General features: G+C 49.3%; 1 protein-coding gene across 1 annotated transcript in view; it reads right to left on the bottom strand.

The window, feature by feature from the left end:
• The window catches only part of HEG1 (heart development protein with EGF like domains 1), a gene marked incomplete at its 5' end in the record, with an annotated part of 48,533 nt that overhangs the window by 15,638 nt on the left and 11,845 nt on the right, over window positions 1-21,050 (bottom strand). Inside the window, 12 exon segments of the mRNA XM_084265673.1 lie at window positions 1,895-3,256; window positions 4,748-5,089; window positions 5,616-5,851; window positions 6,588-6,594; window positions 6,597-6,914; window positions 7,500-7,808; window positions 8,707-9,039; window positions 10,836-10,907; window positions 11,455-11,628; window positions 13,000-13,293; window positions 13,573-13,803; window positions 14,883-15,035. Coding sequence (XP_084121799.1) covers window positions 1,895-3,256; window positions 4,748-5,089; window positions 5,616-5,851; window positions 6,588-6,594; window positions 6,597-6,914; window positions 7,500-7,808; window positions 8,707-9,039; window positions 10,836-10,907; window positions 11,455-11,628; window positions 13,000-13,293; window positions 13,573-13,803; window positions 14,883-15,035 — 3,831 coding nt within the window.

Here is a 21,050-nt window from a genome sequence, read left to right as displayed (position 1 = left end):
GGCTCCTCTTCTGTGACTCCCTGAGCTTCAAATGCTTCATTGCATCATTTGCACTTACTGTTTATCCTGTTCTTAATTATTCTGTTGGAACTGAGAGAATAAATACAAACTGCTTCCACTTGACTATTCATTTGAAAGCCCTTGAGATCCAGGGTCGATCCATGTTAATATGAACACCCAGCTTGTCTACAGCACTGTTCATCTGCAGATCTCAGGGTGCTTTCTAAAGACAAACAACCCTACAGGTAGGGATGGAGAGACTGAAGAAGGGACCTCAACAGCCAGAGCTAGACACAGGAGCACCAAAGTCCTGCACTTTTCATCCAAGCCCCAGGAAATACAGAGTATCAGGGGATTAATGACTGTAGTCTCAGATGCTTCATAGATTAGTCAACTCAAACTGCAAATTTTTGAGAAGATATCCAACAGTTCCCCTTTAAAAAAGTCCTGTGATCTCATCAAGAATGGTCCTTTTGCTGTTCACCTGACTAACACAAGCACAGAGGCACATCACACATGTGCAGAGCATAGACAGGACTGTGGCCTTGTTGGCGAGAAGACACCACAAAACAGCTTACACGCCACTCGTGCCTACAATTGCGGCTGTTGCTGAGCACTGAGGCAGAGGCAGGAAGGATGGGCTTTGTGGTTAAAGCACAAAGCACAATAGCCAAACCTGTGTGCTTGTTTCTGACAGCACTGTGATACCCCAGAGCATCACAGGCTCTGCAGACCAGGCGGTCCCAAGCTGTCCTCTATGTCACAACAGACACATCGTTTGATACCACCTCTGTATCTCAACTACTCTAACACAGCTACCTGAGCAGCAGCAGGAGGAGACTTGGTGTCTCTGACCTAAACAGCCAGAAATGAGTGGGTGTGTTTTAAAATGCTGACTTTCACTTTGCCATCCTCCAGTTCATGCCTTGTACCAGCGGAGAGCAGGGCAGCTGCTTTTCTCGCAGCACTGAATACCTGCATCCAAAGCACCAAGTCCAAGGCAGCAGAAGGGAGCTTTGATTCTGGTAAATGGCAAAACTTGTTATTTAAGGCAAAGAGTAACTTGGCAAAAGTGGGAATCAGCTGGCAAAAAGGATGTTCTCTTAATTTTTCAATAAGAAAAAAATCCATTCCCCTACAGTGATTTTTTTTGCATGAAACCATAGCTGTAATTAAAACTAATCAGCCTGAGAAATAACCTTTAAGTACATAATTATTGGCTATTGCCAGTATTTCACTGAGATTAGTGCAATTAAAACACACTGTATCTTACAGTGGCATGAGTGTCAGGCTCCTGAACTTTAAGCACAAAATTGATCCCATTTATATAAACCCTCTGTCAGTGCATTTGCTTGGGAAGATGTAAAGAACCTGGCAGTGGTAATAAATGATTGTAACATGCTCAGTAAGAGTACAGTACATAGCCTCCCAGGAGAAGCAACAGGCTCTTGAGTAGGAGATCATCTACTGAGGTGGGGAGAAAAGGATGATAGGTCGTAATATCAAATATCAAACACAAATATCAAGTAGTGGCCAACTGCCTTTTCTGTCTCTAAATAAGATAGACATTGATTGATATGGATCGATATTGTCCCCTGATAGGCAAATATGAAATGTATCTCATGCTTACCTGGAAGGTCAGTCAGCTTTATTTTCTTAAAATGCTCAAATTTCAGCTTAAAGTTTCCATCAGAAATGTTCACCTAATGCACACCCTTTCCCAGCAGTTCAGCTTGGTTGCTAAACCCTTAGCTTAAAACTACCAACATGGAGACTGAATTCTTATCCTCATACCCTACTGACAACAGATTTATCATACATAACCTTCCAAATACCATTCAAGTGAGACCCAGGCACTCCTGGCCCACTCATCCCTAGCCATTAGACATGTTACCTGCTGGCAGAGATGACATCCTCAGCCCAGATGTGCTACTTGACAAAGGAACAGTGGTTGGTTTGGTAGCAGCCAAAGTAGTTCCAATGGTCACAGTGGTCTTGCTGGTTGGAGCGGCTTCAGAAGGACTTGTAACAGGAATGTTTTTCTCAGTGACTTTAACAGGCCTTGCAGTGGTGGGATCCACAGCTTCTGTGCTCTCACCCGTGGTATATACATGCTTAGTGGCAGCAGGCGTTGGAGTTCGGTGGGTTTTCATGGTGCTGGCATCACCTGGGGTTGGCCAGCGACTGGCCGGTGTTGTCAGCACAGGAGGATTCACTGTGGTCAGTGCCACTGCAGGGATGACCACACTGTGTCTTGTTGCACTTGGTGAGGGACTAAGAGGTGAATCTGTTGGTCCAATCTGTGGGGCATCACTGGTTGTGGTGAGGAACACTGTTGCCTTCCCAAAGCTGTCCTCCTGGGTGGTGGTTGCTCTTGGTGAGGTGGTCTCTGTTACTGTTGCAGGAGCAGACACAGACACAACGCGTCCACCTAGCTGTTCCATGGGCCCCGTAGGGAGAGGAGACCCAGTGGAGGTGAAGGTAATGCTGTTTTGGGGCTGGTGTGTGACATTGAGCTTGTTGGTCTCTTCGGGCGAGCTCCTAGCCACAGCGGCTGTGGAGGGCACCCTCCTGGGCACAGTCGTAGCTACAGGGGTGCTTGCCTGATCGCTGTCATTGGACTGTGAAACGGATGATGGTGACGAAAACAGAGGCAATAAAGATGCTAATGAGTAAGATGAGGAAAGCAATGAGGAAGTGGGCAAGGACGATGACAACGCCTGCAGAGGTGGTGAAGATGCCATCACAGAGGATGAGAGTGGCTCAGGTGATTCTGTTGATGTAAACAGATAAGCTGGTGGTGGTGTTGAAGACAGCAAGTGATGCAGTGGTGACAGTGAGGAAGAGTCTGGAAATGCTGATGATAGAGGTGATCTGCCAGTGGTCAACAACTCAGAGTCAGTGTTGAAGGGAGTTGTATTTTGTATGCTGCCTGCAGAAGCAGAAGTCAACAGTTTGGAAGGGTGTATCAGCAATGGCTCTGTAGATGGTTCAACAAAACCACCAGCACTGGATATGTTGCTCCTCCTGTCCTGTGTCACAGAAGATTTTGATGAATCAGAAGGGTTGGAAATTTCAGAAAAAAAGGTGGAACTTTCTGAGGAGTCAGCTGAGGTGCTGCTATTTGAGATAGAGAGGAGAGTCCTTTCTCCTCCTCTGGTATACGTAGTTGAAATGTATGTGCCGTCTGTATGAGAAACTGAGGTCCTTTTCTCAGCATCAATGCTACTGACTGGCTGATGGCTACTTGAAAAGCCTGGAGTAAAAGGAAAAAATACATTAGAAAGAGTAATGCGAAAGTATTCTGATGTCATAATAAAATCACTTGCTAAATACATAAAATGCTCTTGTCTGTGAACTGGCACATGCTGTTCTATAAATTTAGAGCAGCATCTAAGTATGAGTATCAAATTAGGAGTCTTCTGCATTCCTTATATGATTCTAAAATGGTGAGCTCAGACAGACACAAGACTCCAGTAAAACGTGTAGGTTTCTAAAACACTGTTCTTCCAGTATTGCCTTTCTAATGTGATCGAGCACTCATCATTCTGTGATATTTTGTGGCAAGCTAAGCAGGAAAGCCCATCTGGTCTCTTTATCGCTTATAATTTTTAGAAGTCTCATCCTCTTCCTCTTATCCTCCATTCCCAACTGAAGAATATCCATCTTCTTCAGCTAATTTGGTTTTAAACACAGCAAACTTCATGCCTCTGCAGGATGAAATTATTACATTATGTTAATTGGCAGCTTATCATGAACTCATTGATTGAAAACTTTGCAGTCAGGAAATCCTAAATGAGTGACACATCAGTCTTCAAAAAAAATCAGATTACTTAGCATAAAAGGTGCAGTCAATTTTATAACATGAATTTCAGGTTCTGCAGCAAAGTTCAACAATCTCTAAAGAAATAGGGTATCGAAAACTTGGTTTAATTCTACAATTGTCTTAGGTCATCATGAAACACTTTGGAAAGCATCACCCAAAAGAAACCAGAGGGGATGCAAAAAGATAATGTGGCCATCAAACCAGGAGAATTTCCCTGCTTGGGATCGTGGCTTTGCTTCTGGAATGATTCCTCAGCTAGGTGGGGTCTGGCTTTGAGGCCTTTGATGGAAATTATCCAGAGGGACCTTGACAGGCTTGAGAGGTTGGCCTGGGTGAACCACATGAAGTTCAACACAGCCAAGTGCACGGTCCTGTGTACGGCTTGATGCCATCCCAAGCACAACCACAGGCTGGATGGAAAATACATTGCAAACAGCCCTGAGAAGAACATGAAGGCGTTGGCTGATAAGCAGCTCAACATGACACAGCAGTGTGTTGCTTGCAGCCCAGAAAGCCAACCGTACCCTGGGCTGCATCAGAAAAGCCATGAACAGCAGGACAAGGAAGAGGTTTCTGCCCCTCTGCTGTGGTGAGACCCCACCTGAAGTGCTACATCCAGCTGTGGGGTACCCAGTACAAGAAAGACATGGAGTTGTTGGTGCAAGTCCAGAGAAGGCCACAAAATCGTTCAGAGGGCTGGAGAACCTCTCCTGTGAAGACAGGCTGAAGAGGGTGTCCCTGCCTATGGCAGGGGGTTGGAATTGGATGGGCTTTAAAGTCCCTCACAATCCAAACCATTGTGACTGAACCCACAGGTTCAACTACTGGATGAGAAATTTTTATACAACACAGATAAACACAGGACAATGTGAACTCCCCCCTGCCCACCCCCAGAATGCACACTGGGCGACACTAACTTACTTGTGAGATCATTTTGGAAAGAAGAGTAAGTGGGTGTCTTGGAAGAACGTGGGAAGAGTGTCTCTGTTGCAAAGCCTACAAAGCCTTCACTGCTGGCAGAGGCATTGGCTGTCCCACTCTGCTGCACCAATCCTGGCCGAGCCGGCCCTGGAGAGCTGGCAGTTTCAGCATAGGAAGCGGAGCTTCCCATGCCACCAGCCAGCGTGCCATCCGTCACTGAGTGCAGCGTCCTTTCTCCACTGTCAGCAGACGTAGATGAACTGTAGGCAGGATCAGTGATGGGGCTGGACATCCTCTTCTCAGCACTTGAGCTACTCAGGGAGTGATGGCTGCTGCCCATGGCTGGAATAAGATCAAAAAGCAGGCATCTGATTTTGTCACCTCGTGCAGAGAGCACTTGTGAGTACTTCAATAACTGGTTTTGGAAATGCAGATACATGAAATTGCACAGATCAGCACACGTTGGATACAGATTAAGTAGACCCCACACATCACCTTAAATGTGGATTTAACACACAAAGCCTACTCCAAATAAACAAGACCATCTAAATACAGAGGGACAGTCAGTACCATTGGAGTCATAATGGCATGTCTATGTTATTTATAATTATCACCCCAACCCAGGGAGTTAGTAAACGTGTCCTACAACAAGAAGTGACACATCTCATTTCAGAGACTTTTTTGTTAAGCATCAAGAGCTGCAGATACACAAGGAGCAGAATCACCACTGCTTAAAAATCCTGCTCACAACACCTGCAAGAACTCTGGCATGTGTTGATGGTCATATCAACCCCACAGAAGAAAGGAAGGGAGGGGCAGTGGGGTTTTTCCTAATTCAAATACAATCCCAGAGTTGAGAAAAACTCACAGGAAGGTTCACCAGTGGCTGAGAAGTCGGTGGAGACCCTGGATGAAATGGTGACCCTGGGCTCTGAGTACCCTCCTTGGCCAGTTGAGACGTGTCCTGCTCCAGGCCATGCTGTGGAGGACAGGAGGGGGCCGGTGTGGGACTCCTCAGCTGTGTCCAGGTGAGATGTGTGGCTTTCCATTGCTGTGCTCCACATGCTGTGGTTAGCTGTAGGCTGAGATGCCCCTTGCTTGTGGCTGGAGAGTGTGGTTGAGATGTACATGGTCTCAGTAGGAGTACCAGAAACTCTTCTTCCTCTCTCTGTAATTGCAAAGCCAAGATATACATACATACATACATACAAATATATATTTTGTATATTAAAAATACCTTTGAGGCCTCTACAGGGACTAAAATCTTAATATTTCAGTCCCGAAAGTGAAGGTGGCACTTATTAGCTAAGTGGGTTCCCAGGGAATCTGTACTTTCCCCCTTTAGACTAGAAAAATAAACCAGATTGGGAGTACATGGTGTTTCTGAAGGAGAATGGTGGCAGGGTGGGAGGAGCTGGTCTTGAACTTCCTGAAGAAACTCCCTTTCAAGGATTAGTGAGTTTCAAACCAGCTCTAGTGGCACCCTGGAAGCAGACCCAAGGGTAAACCAGATGATAACTGGGACATAAGGAAGGGCAAAAGATCTACTGATCCCCTGGTTTGAGGGCTGAGGTCAAGGCTCCAGGATCCTCTTTACACATAACCCAGAAGACCTGCCTGGCCACCTAGTTCCTGACACAAGAAGGGCTGCCCTAAAGCAGAGGGTGCTGTGAGGTGAAAAACTCGCCAGTCATGCAGGGCTCAGCCTCCCTTTGCTATTAACCAGGCTTGCTAAAAAGAAAAATCTAGTTTAAAGCTAGAAAAAGGAAGATGGGAGCTCAGGATGGGGTTGAGGAGAACAGATGCCCTCCACGGGAAACTGGAAAACCACAGGACCCACCTGAAGCACTTGGTGAAGGCGAAGGCACTGAAAAGCCAGGAGGAAATGCAGGCAGCTTTGTTGAAAGCTCACTGAGCCCAGCACTGCTCTGGGAAACATCACTCTGCCTCACAGGCTCTGTTGCTGATGAGGAGGGCAGAATGGCCACGTCCAAGAACCTGGTGTGGGGTGAAGCAGGAGTGGAGCTCCCTACTGCAGTGGATGCTGCATGGGTGTCTGACACAGGCACTGTGGTCCTCTCCTCACTGCTGGTGGCTGTCACTAAGCTAGGTGTACTGGTGAGAGGAGCGTCAGGCAGGTGTCCTCCTCTAGTCGAGGTCCCTTCTGCTGACAAAGGACAAAGCAAGATGGATTTATGCACACTAAGCTATAAACAGGTGGGCATTGTCTCTTCCATCACCACCCTTAGGCTGATGGCACAGATCTAAACTCGGAGAAAACTGTGAAGACACAACCCAGTGCTGCTCCCAGCATCACAGTCCACCACGGGCACTGCATCCACCCTGCCACCACAGCACCTGCAGCAAGCAAAGTGGGCTTACAGCAGCACCTAATTCCCTGGTATTCTAAACAATGCTCAGCAGGGATGTATGGGGTCAGTAAATGCTGCGATTGCATCCCAGGGCGCGAGTCAGGAATGGCTGGTGTTGCATCCTGCTTGTGTAAACACAGCCAACAGGGTGGTCTTGAAGTTGTGCTGTCTCAGAGAACACACCAAATCTCAGGGCCAGGCTGCCCTTGCAGTAAGGCTGGGTTCTTCTGGTGACTCATGCAAAAAAGCAGCTAATGGATGAAACTTTCCTCTGTAATGCCTGATACCATTGTCCAGCACCTTCTAGCATGCCCTCACTCCATACAGAGTGGATGGCTGTGGTCTACTGAAAGAAACCCCAGGGTATAGTCATAGCTCACCTGGGGAAGCTCTTTCCAAAGAAGATGGTGAGTCTGTGAGCCACTGATCCATGGACAGCGCTGTGCCACCTCTGCCACCACCAGCTTGGACTCCCAAAGAGGACTGGGTACGATCCTGAGTGCTGATGGTTGCAGTACCAGTGGTGAAAATCTCTGATGTTTGGGTCAGCCTGGTGCTGGCTGGCAGAGACCTCAATGTCCTCCCTCCACCCTTGGTGGCTGTTGTGGAAACGGAGATGCTGGTGGTGGGGAAATTGGTTCTTCTCTCTGTTGACAGGATGCTGAATGACACTTGGCTGCTTCCAGTAGCTAAGATGTGATAAAGAAACGATTTACACTTTTACACAAGTGGAACTATAAATAAGCAGCTGAGCTTTCTTCCAGCAACACCCAGAGGCAGTATGTGCACACACAGCAAAGGAAATAGGAGAAGATGGCAACCCAGAGAAAATAAGACATTTCAAAAGACATGAATCATTCCTACAGAAATCTGTCATTTAAAAACCATGGTTTGATGCCGACAAGAGGGCTGTTATACAAAAACTGTTGCATTACTAACGTTGTGCACTTGATTTCACCATTATGTGCCTGAGTGTACTCTGTGCTGCTAGAACAAACACTGTACCAACGCAGAAGGGCCTGGAAATCTGTTCAGACAAGGCAGGATGCTGAGCAGTGCCAAGGTCTTAGAGAAGGAGTCTGAAAAAATGGGATCGGGGGAACAAACCCCTTCAGCACCGCAGTGGGTTCTAGGACCAAACAGCAGTGTGAAGGATGCCAGAGACCAGAATCAAAGTTGCCTTAAATTTGTTGAGCTGGTGCAATTTCTGGGGAGCAGTATGGGTAGGACAGAGGTGAGGAACTGAAGTCAGGACCCTGGGACCACAGAGGACCTCACTTGCTTAGTTCTCTTGCCTATGAAATGGAGATAGCAACTGGCGATAGTAAAACCAGAACTGTGATGTGAAAGTTAACTATTTTTCTTGGTGTAACAAAACTTTCCGCACATGTGCCCTTTCCATAAAAAACTCAAACCACATTTTCTGATCAAGCAAGGGCTGGAATACTTCAGACACCAAACCACACTGCATCCTTCCAAACAATATAGCCTGCATGGCAGAAAGGAGTCAGGCAAGTGTAAGACACACCAACAGTCCTTCCTTTTACTTGCAAGCAAAACAGCATTTCACTTCTAACTTGAGCTCACCTGGGGAAGGACCTTCTGAAGGAGAGTGAGAAAGTGTTAGTGAAGGCTCTGCTGCCCGCTTGGTGAAATCCATGACTTTGCTGGACTCACTGACTCCATAGGTCTCTCCCATGGAAGATGTGGACAAGGATCGGATGGTGCCCAAGGACCTGTATGTGCCACTGCTGGACGTGGGGACTCCTGTCGCCCATCGGCTGCTGCCTGTGGCCGACCTCAGCAGCCTCCCACCGCTGCTGCTGGCTGTGGCTGAAATGAAGGCATTGGCTGGGGAGGAAGCAGGGGGGATTTTCTCTGACGTTGAGCTGCTAACTGGTTGGTGGCTGCTTCTGGCACCTAAGAAGCAATAAAACCAAGTTTAATTTATGCATACAGAGCTATACACTCAAGGGATGGTTTGTTCAGCATGTGCTCTTATACTGCTTGTTGAGAAATGGAATAGACCAAGTCCTCAAACTGGAGAAAGTGCTTCCCTGCGAAGGGGTGAATCCCACATGAGGCTTACAAAAAACCATTAAATTCTCCACACCATGTTTTATAACTGCTGGCCGTGCACAGTACCCAATTCATGCTTTTAAGCTGCCTTCAAGCCCGTTTATATCAGTATACAGCTCTCATTTCAAACCAGGTCTAGAGGATGTGCTAAACCAAGTCTGATTTAGGTTTCCTAGTGCCAGTCCAGAGAGTCAAGTTGCTGTCTCAGTGCCAAGATGATGGCACGGCCATGGGGCTGAGCCCCCACGGCACAGCACACCACAATCCATGCAGGGCTGGACACAGCCTCACCCATAAGATGCTCAGAAACATCCTGGCACCCCAGCCTGGCTTCTGACCCAGCCTGATCTATCCCATGTCTAGCAGGCATGCTGCCCCTGGGCTCTCCCAAACCACTGTGCTGGGGATGTTGGTATTTCACCAGCTAACGAGGAGCAGAAGCTGTGCTGTGACTTGCAGAGCTGTGGGCTTCATTGTGAATTAATGGTGAATGATGGGGCAGAGCTCACTTGGGACCACTCCAAGGGCATGGGACTTCAAAACTCAACTTTAACAGTTGTTGTCTATGTTGAAGGACATAGAACTCCTTGAAAGAGTTCAGCACAGGACTACCAAGATGATGAAGGGAGTGGAACACCTTTTTTATGAGGAAAGGCTGAGGGAGCTGGGCCTCTTTAGCTTGGAGGGGGCTGAGGGGTGACCTTACTCATGTCTATAAATATGTAAAGGATGAGGATCAGGAGGATGGAGCCAGGCTCTTCTCAGTGATGGGCAGTGATAGGACAAGGGGCAACAGGTGTAAGCTGGAGCATAGGAAGTTCCATGTGGATGTAAGGAGGAACTTTTTCACTGTGAGGGTGATGGAGCACTGCCAGACAGACAGAGAGCTTGTGGAGTCTCCTTCTCTAGAGACATTCAAACCACCTGGATGCATTCTTGTGTGATTTAGTCTGGCTGATCCTGCTCTGGCAGGGGGTTTGGACTAGATGATCTTTTGAGGTCCCTTCCAACTCCTAACATTCTGTGATTCTGTGATGGGACAAGTCAGCACTTGCTGTGGGGCCACAAAAATACCACCTCTCTTACAGACCAGCCCGTACAGCAGACACTACGGTGGGCGATGGCTGCAAATCCTCAGCCTAAGTGTCTCTGGCAGGGAAAAAGTGCATGTACATATTTCTAAACCATGCCTGCTTTTCCCAGCACAGGAGTTTCATTAGCAATGAGGACATCGAGAGATCCACTCCCACCCTTCCCCCCAGCCCCGCTGCCAGCCCAATGCAGCCAGCAGGAAAAATACCCACGTATCCAATAGCGACTGATGGCCCTATCTAAAGAAAAACAGTGTAGGGATGTGAAATCCCACCCAACCCCGAAGCAGCCAACTTTCACACTAACAGATTTACCTCTGAAAGTACTTTCGGAGGCAGAGAGGGAGCTTGTGAGCAAAGGCTCCCCGGGATGCGCTGGGAGGCTGCTGGCTTCCTGTGAGCCATTGGGATGATGTGTCCCAGCTCCCAGGGACTCCAAGGAGCTGTTGGGATTGGTGCTGGTGGCAGAGGCCCTTGTCACCCTGGTTATGTGGGTGTTTGGGGAGGACCCTGGTGTCCCCACTGCCACACTGGACTTGTCAGCACCATGGGCATCTGAGCGCAGCGTCACCTCTTCTGCAGCTGGGATGCTCTTGGGTTTGTAACTGTTGCTAAAAGCTAAAAAAAGAAGAGAACCATAAAACTTCATACATATAAGTAAAAACATCTGGGTAGGTTTCACCCCACTATCAGTAGATACAGACAATGCATGTGTGAATATTCAATACGGAAATATTTAATACTGGGAAATCATTAAGACAGAGGGGGGAAAAAAGTGGTCTCAATATAGGAACTCCTGAAGTTATTGCTTGCAAAATTCAACTGAAAGTTTTCAAGGAAAATCTATCCTCCTCTTCCCACAAGAATAATATTTATCCATACTTTCATTTCTGTAAAATGTTTTTAAACGTACAGAACGTGCCAAATACAATATTATTCCTCCTTTCTTTAAAATGAAAAGGATGTATTTTGTTTATAAAGAGTTCTTTAAATAATGTTCTGAGTTATAGAGCTAGCTATCAAAACTCACTTGTGGAAGTGCTTTCTGAAGTCCACGTTGAGCCCCCCGTGAGCAACAGGTCTGTGGCATCTCTGCCATTACCCCGGACTCCCACAGACATCCCAGGGGACCCGGTCTGGTCTGAAGAGCTGGTGACTTCCATACCAGCGGTGGAAATGTCTCTTGCTTGGGCCAGCTTGTTGCTGGTTGGCAGAGACCTCAATGTCCTCCCTCCACCCTTGGTGGCTGTTGTGGAAACGAAGGTGCTGGTGGTGGGGAAATCTGAAACTCTCCTCTCCATGGCAGAGATGCTGGATGGCTGGTAACTGCTTCCAATGGCTACAGCACAATAATAAAACCTGGATTTATACTTATGAAATTATAAACAGATGGATCCATTTTCTTCCCAGATGCCTTACAGCGCACATACGGATATTAAGCATAGGAAGTTTTCAATCTGGACAAAGTGCTCTTTTGGAAAGGCTTGAATCCCCTCGCTGCAGGAAGACCTTGCACAAAACCTGGGGCTCACTGCCAGGACAGCACGGCTTCGTGAGAGCTGGAGTGGCTTGGCCAGCAGGAAACCCCATGGGACCAGGACAGCAGGGATTCACCTTTAAATCCCACCTTTGCTCTAAGACTGGTAGAAATTGGCCCAGGCTCTCTCAGTTATTGGGTTTTTTTTGTAGCTTGAACAAGCATCAAACAGCAAAGTGGGGAAACCTGAGAACAGCCAAGTTCCCACACGAAGCTACAGCTCACTACATATCCCATGGTTTAATGGGATGCAGGGAAAAATGCTTAAGGAAGCACAAAATAGGGTAAAACAACAAATCGTAGACTAAGTGAGCTCACCCGTGGCTGTGCTTTCCGAAGGCAGGCGAGAAGTGGGGAGCCGGTGCTCTGTGGAAGGCCCGGGAAGACGTCCCTGTTGCGTGGCCACTGAGAAGGGTGCTGAGGCCAAGGGCTGAGATGAGAAGCTGGGTGCTGCTCTTTGGATACCAGACCTTGAGGGTTTTGCAGCCCTGGTGCTGCTCCCAGCATCTGTGCCAGAGGAAAGGGACACGTCAGCCTGAGAACCCCGGAGTTCTGTCTGCTTCTGGCAAGCCCCAGGCACAGGATAGGGACTCAGCAACATGCAGGTTTTCAATAAATTCAGGTGGAGTGGGGCAAAAATCTCCACTTTTGAGAGGTCCAGAAATGAGCTGCTTGCAAAACCAGCAAGGGGAAGCTGCAGAGCCTGGGGATCTCAGGTTTGTCATCCTGAGCAGGTTGTTGCAGCACAGGCATCTCACCCTGCCTAGCTGAGAGCAAACCCACCCAGCGTGGCTGCGAGCACAGGTCCAACCTCCTGCCCCACGTGAGTGGGACACACAGCTCGGACGGGGATGGGATCCCCCCTTTGCTTTGCAGGTGCAACTGAACCATCCAAGATACTCTGCAGCTACAGATGCCCACCCTGCAGAAAACACGGTGACAAGGTCCAAAGACTACTTTTCTTCTTTTGAGTGGAAAGTGTTAGGGGGTTTGGGACCAAATTATTTTTTCCATTGCTTTTTCCTGCTTTTGCCAGGGAATTTCAGCTAACCATTCAAATAATAACAAACAAAGCACACACAAAACACAGCATTTTCTCTGTTTCAAGAAATCAAAAGCTACATAAAGGCTTTTTAAAGCTATAAAACAAATCTGTGGGCCAGAAAAGCTCACCTCCAAAGGCACTGTCCATGGCAGGCAGTACTGTGAGTGAAGGGCTTGTGGAATCCCCTGTGACAGCCCTGGAGTGTAGCATGACATGGTCTGCACCAGTCTGGGTACTAGAAGCTTGGGGGGAGGACTGCAGCTGTCCCAGAGAGCCAGGGAGGGAGGTGCTGGGGAGGGTCTGCAGTGTCCCCCCAGTGCTCCCCAAGGGGCTGGGTGAAGTGGCTGCAGTGTCCACCGGAGTGCTGCCAGGCGGCTCGTTGCCCACCAAGCCCCTTGCAGGTCTAGAAGGACCATCGGTGCCTGCAAAGCAATAGGGGAAAGCAAATTTAGACCACAGAGACAGCTGAGCTGCCCACCCAGCATCCTCTACTGTCACCCTCCATACCCTCAGCTTGCAGTCCCCCTGCCTGTACTCTGCCTACAGCAAGCCAGAGAGTTGCCATGAGCACGTGGCAAGGACTAAGGGCCGGATCCAGCACACAAAGCTCTAGCAGAGCAGGGGAGCCCGGCTTAGCCAACCCCCGGCTTCTCTGAGGAACAGCATCCACCTTGTTCCCAGGCTGAACTGGCATGGCTTACCCAGGTGACGTGTCTCTGTGGATGATGGCAGCAGCATTGTCCTCATCTCGTTGTCAACCCCTGCCACGTCCCAGGCCCCATGGCTCCCACCCTGCATCCTCTCCGTCAAATCCGTGCTGGCAGCTGCCATAACTGTCGGCATCCTCTCGGCAGCTGTAGAAGTGCTGGGAGAAGCCAGAGCCCTCTTGTGTCTCTCCCAGCTGCTGGCAGCATGGTGATGGCTTCCAGAGGCTGGAAAGGAATGCAGATAGTGTCATCTTCCCCCCGGACAAGGTCGTGTGTCTCCGCTGGGGTGGCAGCAGCATCACTCACAGTGGGACCCTGCCCTACCAGATGCAATAGGTAGGGTCACAGCTGCATCCCTATGGTTCCTCTATTTAACACAGAGCATGCTGCAAGAGGGACTGCTGAGAACAGAAGGATTTTGTCACCAAAAACCATTGGTAATTCAAAATTTGTCTTCGTTTGTGCATGGCAAAAGAAACACGGAGGGTGGGGGGTGGGGAGGGTGGGGTGTTTAAAGCATCACATATGCAGAAGGCAGTAAGGAACTTAGGACAGGACAGGCAGCAGCTGGGCAGCCTGGGCATGCCAACTCCACACTCTAGTCCCTAAGCAGGGGAAAAAAAAAAGGAGGAATTAATAAAGAAAACCTCTATGCTTGTATCTCAGCAAGTCACTTATGGCTACTGGGGATAGTGAGGAAAAACACAGAGGTGAGGACAGGGCTATTGGCACAGTCTTGTCCTGCTGGTGTGGGAAACAGGCTTACTGAGTGCATGTGTAAAAAGCACTTTGGTTTATTTGTGACCACAGTCCCACCAAATGTGGTGAGGATTGTGAACAAGCCCAATGGTAAGTGCTCACTCACATGGTTTCCATGTGAAGACTTCAGCTACAAATCATGACGTGGCTGACCAGATATTTTTAACTCAGGCACTTAAAAACCAGGCTGGGAGGAGGCGTGGGGATGCCGAGGGTCTCTGCTTTGCCTGCAGCCTTTGAGCTCTGTGGATGGGCAGGACCCCCTTGGTGGTGAGTAACGATAGCAGCAGCTCCTGAGAATTTCCTCCAAAAATCTGAATTTCCAGCAGTGGGGCAGGAGTACTTCCTAACCCAGCCTGCAGACCGAGTCTGACCAGTGCGTACAGCAAACAGGGGACTCTCACATTGATAAAACTCACCAGGAGGATGGTGATGGGCAGGCAGGTGAGTCGCTATCCTGGCAGATGGGCTGTCTGGTGGTTCTGCTCCCGGTGAGGTGACTTGCCCCCCGCCGGCGGGGAGAGCAACGTGTCCCCTGACCCCACTCGCCACCGGCACCGCACCACGCATGGCAGGCAGCGATGCCCGGTCCACGATCCCAGCCAGCATTGTTGCCAGCTCCACGCTGTCCATGAGAGCACCAGAAGTCCTCATCTCAGTGTCTGAACTTCTTCCTGCCTGATGGCTGCTTTCAACAACTGGAAGGAAAAACCAAGAAGAAGTTAAAATCCCATCAGCGCTGGGCGTGCAGGCTGGGCTCGTTGCAGTAACATCAAGGCCAAGCTCTGATCTCATTTACAATAGAGAAAATTTTGCATAATCAAAACACCGACATGCAATTTATTTTTGGGTTCACACCACTGGAAATTAGATTGGTCCACGAGGCTAAATGCTGAAACCACCTTTGTGTGCAAGACTGATTTGATTCAGCAACCCATGCTTCTCTTGTGTTAGGAGAAATAAATATTTAAAAGGAGCAAAAAGAAAGTCTTAAACAAATAACTGATGCAGATATGTGTAGTGTGGAGCTCACAGGAGGCAGGTGTCAGTCTCCAGAGGCCCCATGCTTCCCATCCCAAGGGCATGATGGGAGCGGGGAGGGCCCCACAGCTCTTTGCCTTTCTCCACTCAGCTGGTGCTTACTGGACACCTGACCTCAAATCCCACCAACTCCAGAGAGCTGGCGTGAAGCTGGCTGAGAACTGTACAAGGGTTGACATAACCCATCCAGCCACCACCAGCACTGGGATAGAAGTGATCAATGTATGGTGTGTATTACACTGCCCACACAGTGTTGAAGCATCCCAGGGTGATGGACATTTTGGCATACCTGACATCAATGTCTACCAGAACATGAGAAAGAAGATGGAGAAGTAGTTTATGCATCTGCAGTTCCATTTTCAGTGAGCAAACGTCCGGACCTCCAGTTCGTGGTACCAGTCAGGCAAGAAACAACATAGATGTGGGTAACAGCAGTCTGCATTTCAACCCAGGACTCTGATCACCCTGAGACCCCAAGGAGACAAAAGCTGCAGTGGAGCAGAGCCCTTCAGGTGCCTTCATTCCAGCCCGAGCCATGGCTTCAATGCCCACCTCTCCGAGCACACTGAGCCACTGCTGCCGACCGGAGCCACCTCCTGTCCCACGTAACCTGCTGCTTCTTGTTGCCATTTGGAGGATGGGATGCAAAGCCTAGAGGGACACTTGCCTATGCTCATTCACAAACCAGTACCCAGCCCGTAATTGTAGCCCACAAGTCCATTTATAGCAGCCCCGCTGCCGAAAAATCTGGGTGTGCTGGAGTGTGGTGCACTGAATTTCTCTCTGCTCCCCCCTCACTGAAACCTTTCAGCTCTGCAAGCCATGCAACCCACACAAGGTGCCCCAGCAGCCAGCTTCGCTGCACAGAGAAGAGGCAGAGCAGCAGATTCTTAAAGAAACCCTCGGGAGGAGGTGAGTACAGACAGAGGGAAATCTGTTTTCCCAGGTTGCCGGATCATTTATCAGCAAGCACTCTGGCCAGACATGCTAAAATATATAGCAGGGCACTGCAGCAAGCATTTATTGCCACTTCTTTGGCTACAACCCTTGGTTGCATGCAACCAGCTCAAAAGTAAAACACTGCTGTTTGCTTGTCTGGTGACTGTTTGCCCTGCAAATTCACCCTGAATTTTTCTCTATCCTCTTTTGGCTCTGTCGAGTTGCTGGGAATAAAACGAGGTGAAACCCTTCCCCTTATCACGGGCGCCAGCAAACCTGGCTTTGAGCACAGGCAGGGAGTGGTCGGGCTGAATTCGGAGGTATTATTTACACAAGCTTTTTAGAGTCATCTGGGGTTTTTAACTCTGCCCTGCAAGTTATGCCAGGGCCTGGAGCGGGGAGGAAAACTTTGTGCCAACACAGGCTCAGGTCCCCAGTTTGGTGGGTGCAGAGCATGAGCTGTGCTGGAAAATCCAGTAAGGAAAGATGAAAAAAATCCAGCTGCTCAACAAAACAGAACTGAAGTCTCAGCTCATCCATCCCAGAGCCATCGAACCTGACAGAAGCACAGGACAACTGCAGTCTCCTCTCTGACTTGCCTGCAGGAATTCGCCTTCAAAGCTGACCCACTGCAGGAGCGGATGGGCCAGATGCAAACTTCCTCCCAAAAAATACACACTGACCTCTCCTGATGCATCAAAGGCTTAAAGCAGAGCGGCCCTCTAGCTCAGGTACCCATTTGTCACTACTGATTTTGTCACATGCTAAGCTGCCAGCCCCTTTCCACGGTTTAACTCCACACGACCACAGCTGTCAAGAGAAATATTTGACTTCCAGCACAAACCCCTCCTGCCATCCACCAGACCGGTGTTTTCCTTCCCAGTTAAAACTAGCAGTGATGCTCACCAGACAGGTCGAGGCTCAGAGTTACTTTTTTCTTTGCAAGCATAACAAGTCCATGGCTTGCTGGGAGCCGAGCAATAACACAGCCAGGACAAACAGATCAAGTTCCAGCTGATTTCTTGAGGCTTTAGGTTTGCCCCTGGCAGCCCAGCTGGATGTCTACCTTGTGAGACTCCTGAAAAATCCCCCTTGGGCCAGTAATTTTCTGGCTGAGAGGTGGCTGCTGCTGGGGTAACCTCATGGTGATGCTCGAAGCTCAACCATGGGACAGCACCACACCAAAGTGCAAAACGCTGCACATTTTTAGCAGCGGTTGCGATCACTCACGGGCATTTTAGGGCAGGGAGGGAGGAGGGGTGTATCCTGCTAGCACCAGGGGAGCAGGTTTCCCACAGACCACATTTGGCAGGAGCATCGCAGCCAGCCAGTGCACACCACAAGCTATCCCAGCCCTGACGCTTTTCTGCAGGAGGGATTTTTTTCCCCTTAAAGGGTGGAAAAATACTCCATTGACCGGGGATCACAAATTTAGTTGGTGTTTGCACACAAGGAAAGCCAAGAGCAGTTGCTTAGCTGCCCAGAGCAGCCCTTCTTCACCCCAGAGCAGTCCCTCCTCAGGGGGGTGGCAATTCCCTGGGGACCTTCCCAGTGCGACCACCCATGCAGCGGCTGTTTTGCCAGGGCCACGGCCACCCCAGGAGCATCCCATGCTGAGCTGAGCGTGCGTGAAGCTAAAGCAGGCTCCTCCCAGGGACAGGCAGCTATAATTATAAAGCCCACATCTGTTAAGGTTGCATAATCTTAACATCATTCGAGGCTCACAGAGGGAAAAAAAACCCTCATGTCGACTTGGGAAACTCCTTGCAGGCTGGAGGAATAGGTTAGGAAGAAAGGCAGGCTGTGAGGGAGGAGAAGTGAGAAGCCCGCAGCGGGTGGCACGGGTGGCTGCCGGTCCCTGCCGGGGCCGGGCTCTGTGCTGTGTTTTGAACGGCTGCTGCGGATGTCGGGATCATGGGTGGAGGCCGGTTAGAAGCCAAGTGAGTTTGTGTGAACAAAAGCTACAGCCCTAAATCTGGACCGTCCAGGGCTCTCTGGGATTTTCAGTTTCCTTCCTTGTTCTTGCCCTGAAAGAAGCAGTTCGAGACCGGGGCGGGGGGGAGGGGGGGGGTAGGGGTGAGGGTGGGGGGGAGGGGAGACGCTGAAACAGAGCTCCAAAAAAAAAAAATTCATGCTTGAGACGGGTCAGTTGAGCATAAACACACTGATAATATTGCTTGGGAAGGTCCCTCGTGTGCGCTAAGCACGGGAAGAATGCGAGAGGCTCTTAACCACAACGCGGTCAAACCTTTTTTTGCTAATTCGATATTAATAAATGGAATTATTCAGGCTGGGTAAAGAAAGGTGGCTGGGGAGGGTGGAGAGAGAAGGGAAGAGGTGCAGGAAAGCCCTGCCAGCACCTCCAGCCTTGCTGCAGGGTTTGATTTTGATGGGGTTCCCTATAGATGCATCCCTTGGCAGTGCCTTGCTCTGGTCCTTGTGCTCCGCATCCTCTCCCCACCAGGTCCCAGGCAAAGCAGGGCAGAAATCTGCAGGACTTAAAATCATTTTAACCGTAATATGAAGGGTTTACCCTGACTCCAAATGTGTCATCTGGAAAAAGGTGGTGGGAAACTTAATGCCAGCAACAGACCCTGCAAGCTCTGAGTGCCAGGTCCAGGTGGTAAACGCCTACCCTGCCACCACTGATGGGTGCTAATGTGCTGGGGACATCGGCACTGTCCTCAGCCCCTCCTACGTCAGGCCATGGCATTTTGCTTGCAGTGCTGCTTTATGAGACAAAACCACCCTGCATTTACACACCACCTCCCCTCCAGGACTTGTGAAACCACGAAGGATGCTAAAGGCCATTTTTGCTTCCTCCCCTTTTTCTCACGATCCTTGATGCTCAGAGATGCCATAAGAAAAGAAGAAAAAATAAATCAAATTATTGCTCTTCAGAGCAGTAACCTAAAGCAGAGACACAAGTAGTCCAAACCTGTCATTGCTTCCAAAAGCGCAGGCTTCATGCATATGGCCCATCTGCAACCAGGGGTAAAACCTGCACGTGCAGGGACAGGGCATTGTCCTGTTATCCAGTGGTTTCCAGCCTCTCAATTTCCGTGTCCTAAACATTTCCCTGGGGAGATAACAGGTGCCTGGATCACCAGCTCAAGCCTATGAAACCCTGAGCTCCTTACTCATCTTTCTTGGACAGCTTGGGTTCAATCCACAGATCCCTGTGACCACATGGACACAAGCTGTCTGGGAATCACCAGCCCAGGGCTCAGAGCAGCATCTTAAACCTCTTTTCACAAGCTTTTGGGTTTAAATAGCTTTTGGCAACTGGATAAACAAAATGAAAAGACTATTGTTTGACTGTCAAGTCCTTGGGAAACATGTCCAAATACAAGACCACTTCCAACAGGGATAAGCTGCCCAATTTCCTAAAAACAACCACAGCCATGCTGAGACTCCAGTGAAATCCCAATCCATCCATCCATCCATCTATCCATCTAGTGAAGAGGCGACCAAGCCTTCAGTCCCAGCGAGGCCACACAGGGCCCCAGGACCCTTGTCCCTGCTGTCCTCCCTGAGAAGAAAGCCCCCACTAGCTGTATTGGCTTGCATGCCAGCTCAGGTATTTTCTGTCTCAGAAGCATCCCCTCCAGCATCATCTCTCAGTATCAATGCAGGAGAAGTCCCCACAGCCCCAGGGGGTGTGAAGGCATCTCAGCCTCAGCACCAGCTGACGAGTCCCAGAAGCACTTACCAAAGAGATTTCTTTCTCACTGGTTTCATTAAACATTCATAAAAATAAGTAAAAAAAAAATCTCCTAAACAGCACAACTCTCTGTGCACCTGCACCTCCTCTTCCCCCCCTCTCCCACTGCCCTGTGATGCTCAAATGCCTCCAACCACCCTGTCTGCACTGCGCATCCCAAATGCTAAATCCCAGCATCACCTAATTCATTCTTAAAACCCTCCAGGCTTCTCTGTAACCTCCCACAGAAATGTTAGAGAAAATATCACCCACACAGCAGTTATCTCTTTCCAGGGTTTTTTAAGCCCCCTGGAAGCTTTGCTTGGTGGGGAGGCAGCAGGACCCTCACTGGCACTTGGCACTTGCAAGGACAGATAAAAAGCCGTGTAGGGATGCAGCCTGGTGTCACTTTAACTTGCGCTCCCATCCGAGGGCAGTGAGCTGGAGACTGTCAGACGGCTCGGGGAGGAAGTCTCCTGGCAGGCCTCCACCAAAGTGGAGTTGCTAGGTCACTGGAACAATAAAAAGGCAAGAAAAAACATCCTGGCTGCAAAAAAGAAAGGGAGGGGGGGGGAGGAAAAAAGCCGTGGCAGTGTGTACAGTACTGGTTAAGTGGAAAGAAACCAGGCTGGAGGGAGCAGGACGACACTGCTGCTGACTTTTGCAAGCACGTGATGATTTCAAACATGGACCTTCCTCCAGAGCTCTCACACAAATAATTCCAGAAATCTGGAATTTGCCTGTGAGGTTTGCAACTGGTAAAAACCTCACATGGGGCAATATTTCCAGGGAAGCTACTCAACTGCTGCTACGGAGAGATGAATTACCCTTTGCATGTTAAGCAACACACCACAACGTACAGTATGACTTTCTCACACCATCACACTCCCCTAGAGCTGCCCACATTCATTTGAGCCAGTAATATAAGGGAAAAGCCTCCAAGAAGGGCTATATTTCGGCGACAAGGGGATGAGCAGCCTCACAAGGTGCGGAGCATGGCACAGCACTGGGGCTCTGGCTCCTCTGCGAG

This window comes from Gallinula chloropus, assembly GCF_964237585.1.
Source record: "Gallinula chloropus genome assembly, chromosome: 5".
NCBI classification, from domain to species: domain Eukaryota; kingdom Metazoa; phylum Chordata; class Aves; order Gruiformes; family Rallidae; genus Gallinula; species Gallinula chloropus.
Note: the sequence above shows the minus strand (reverse complement) of the source record. Positions and strands in the feature narration are given on the sequence as shown.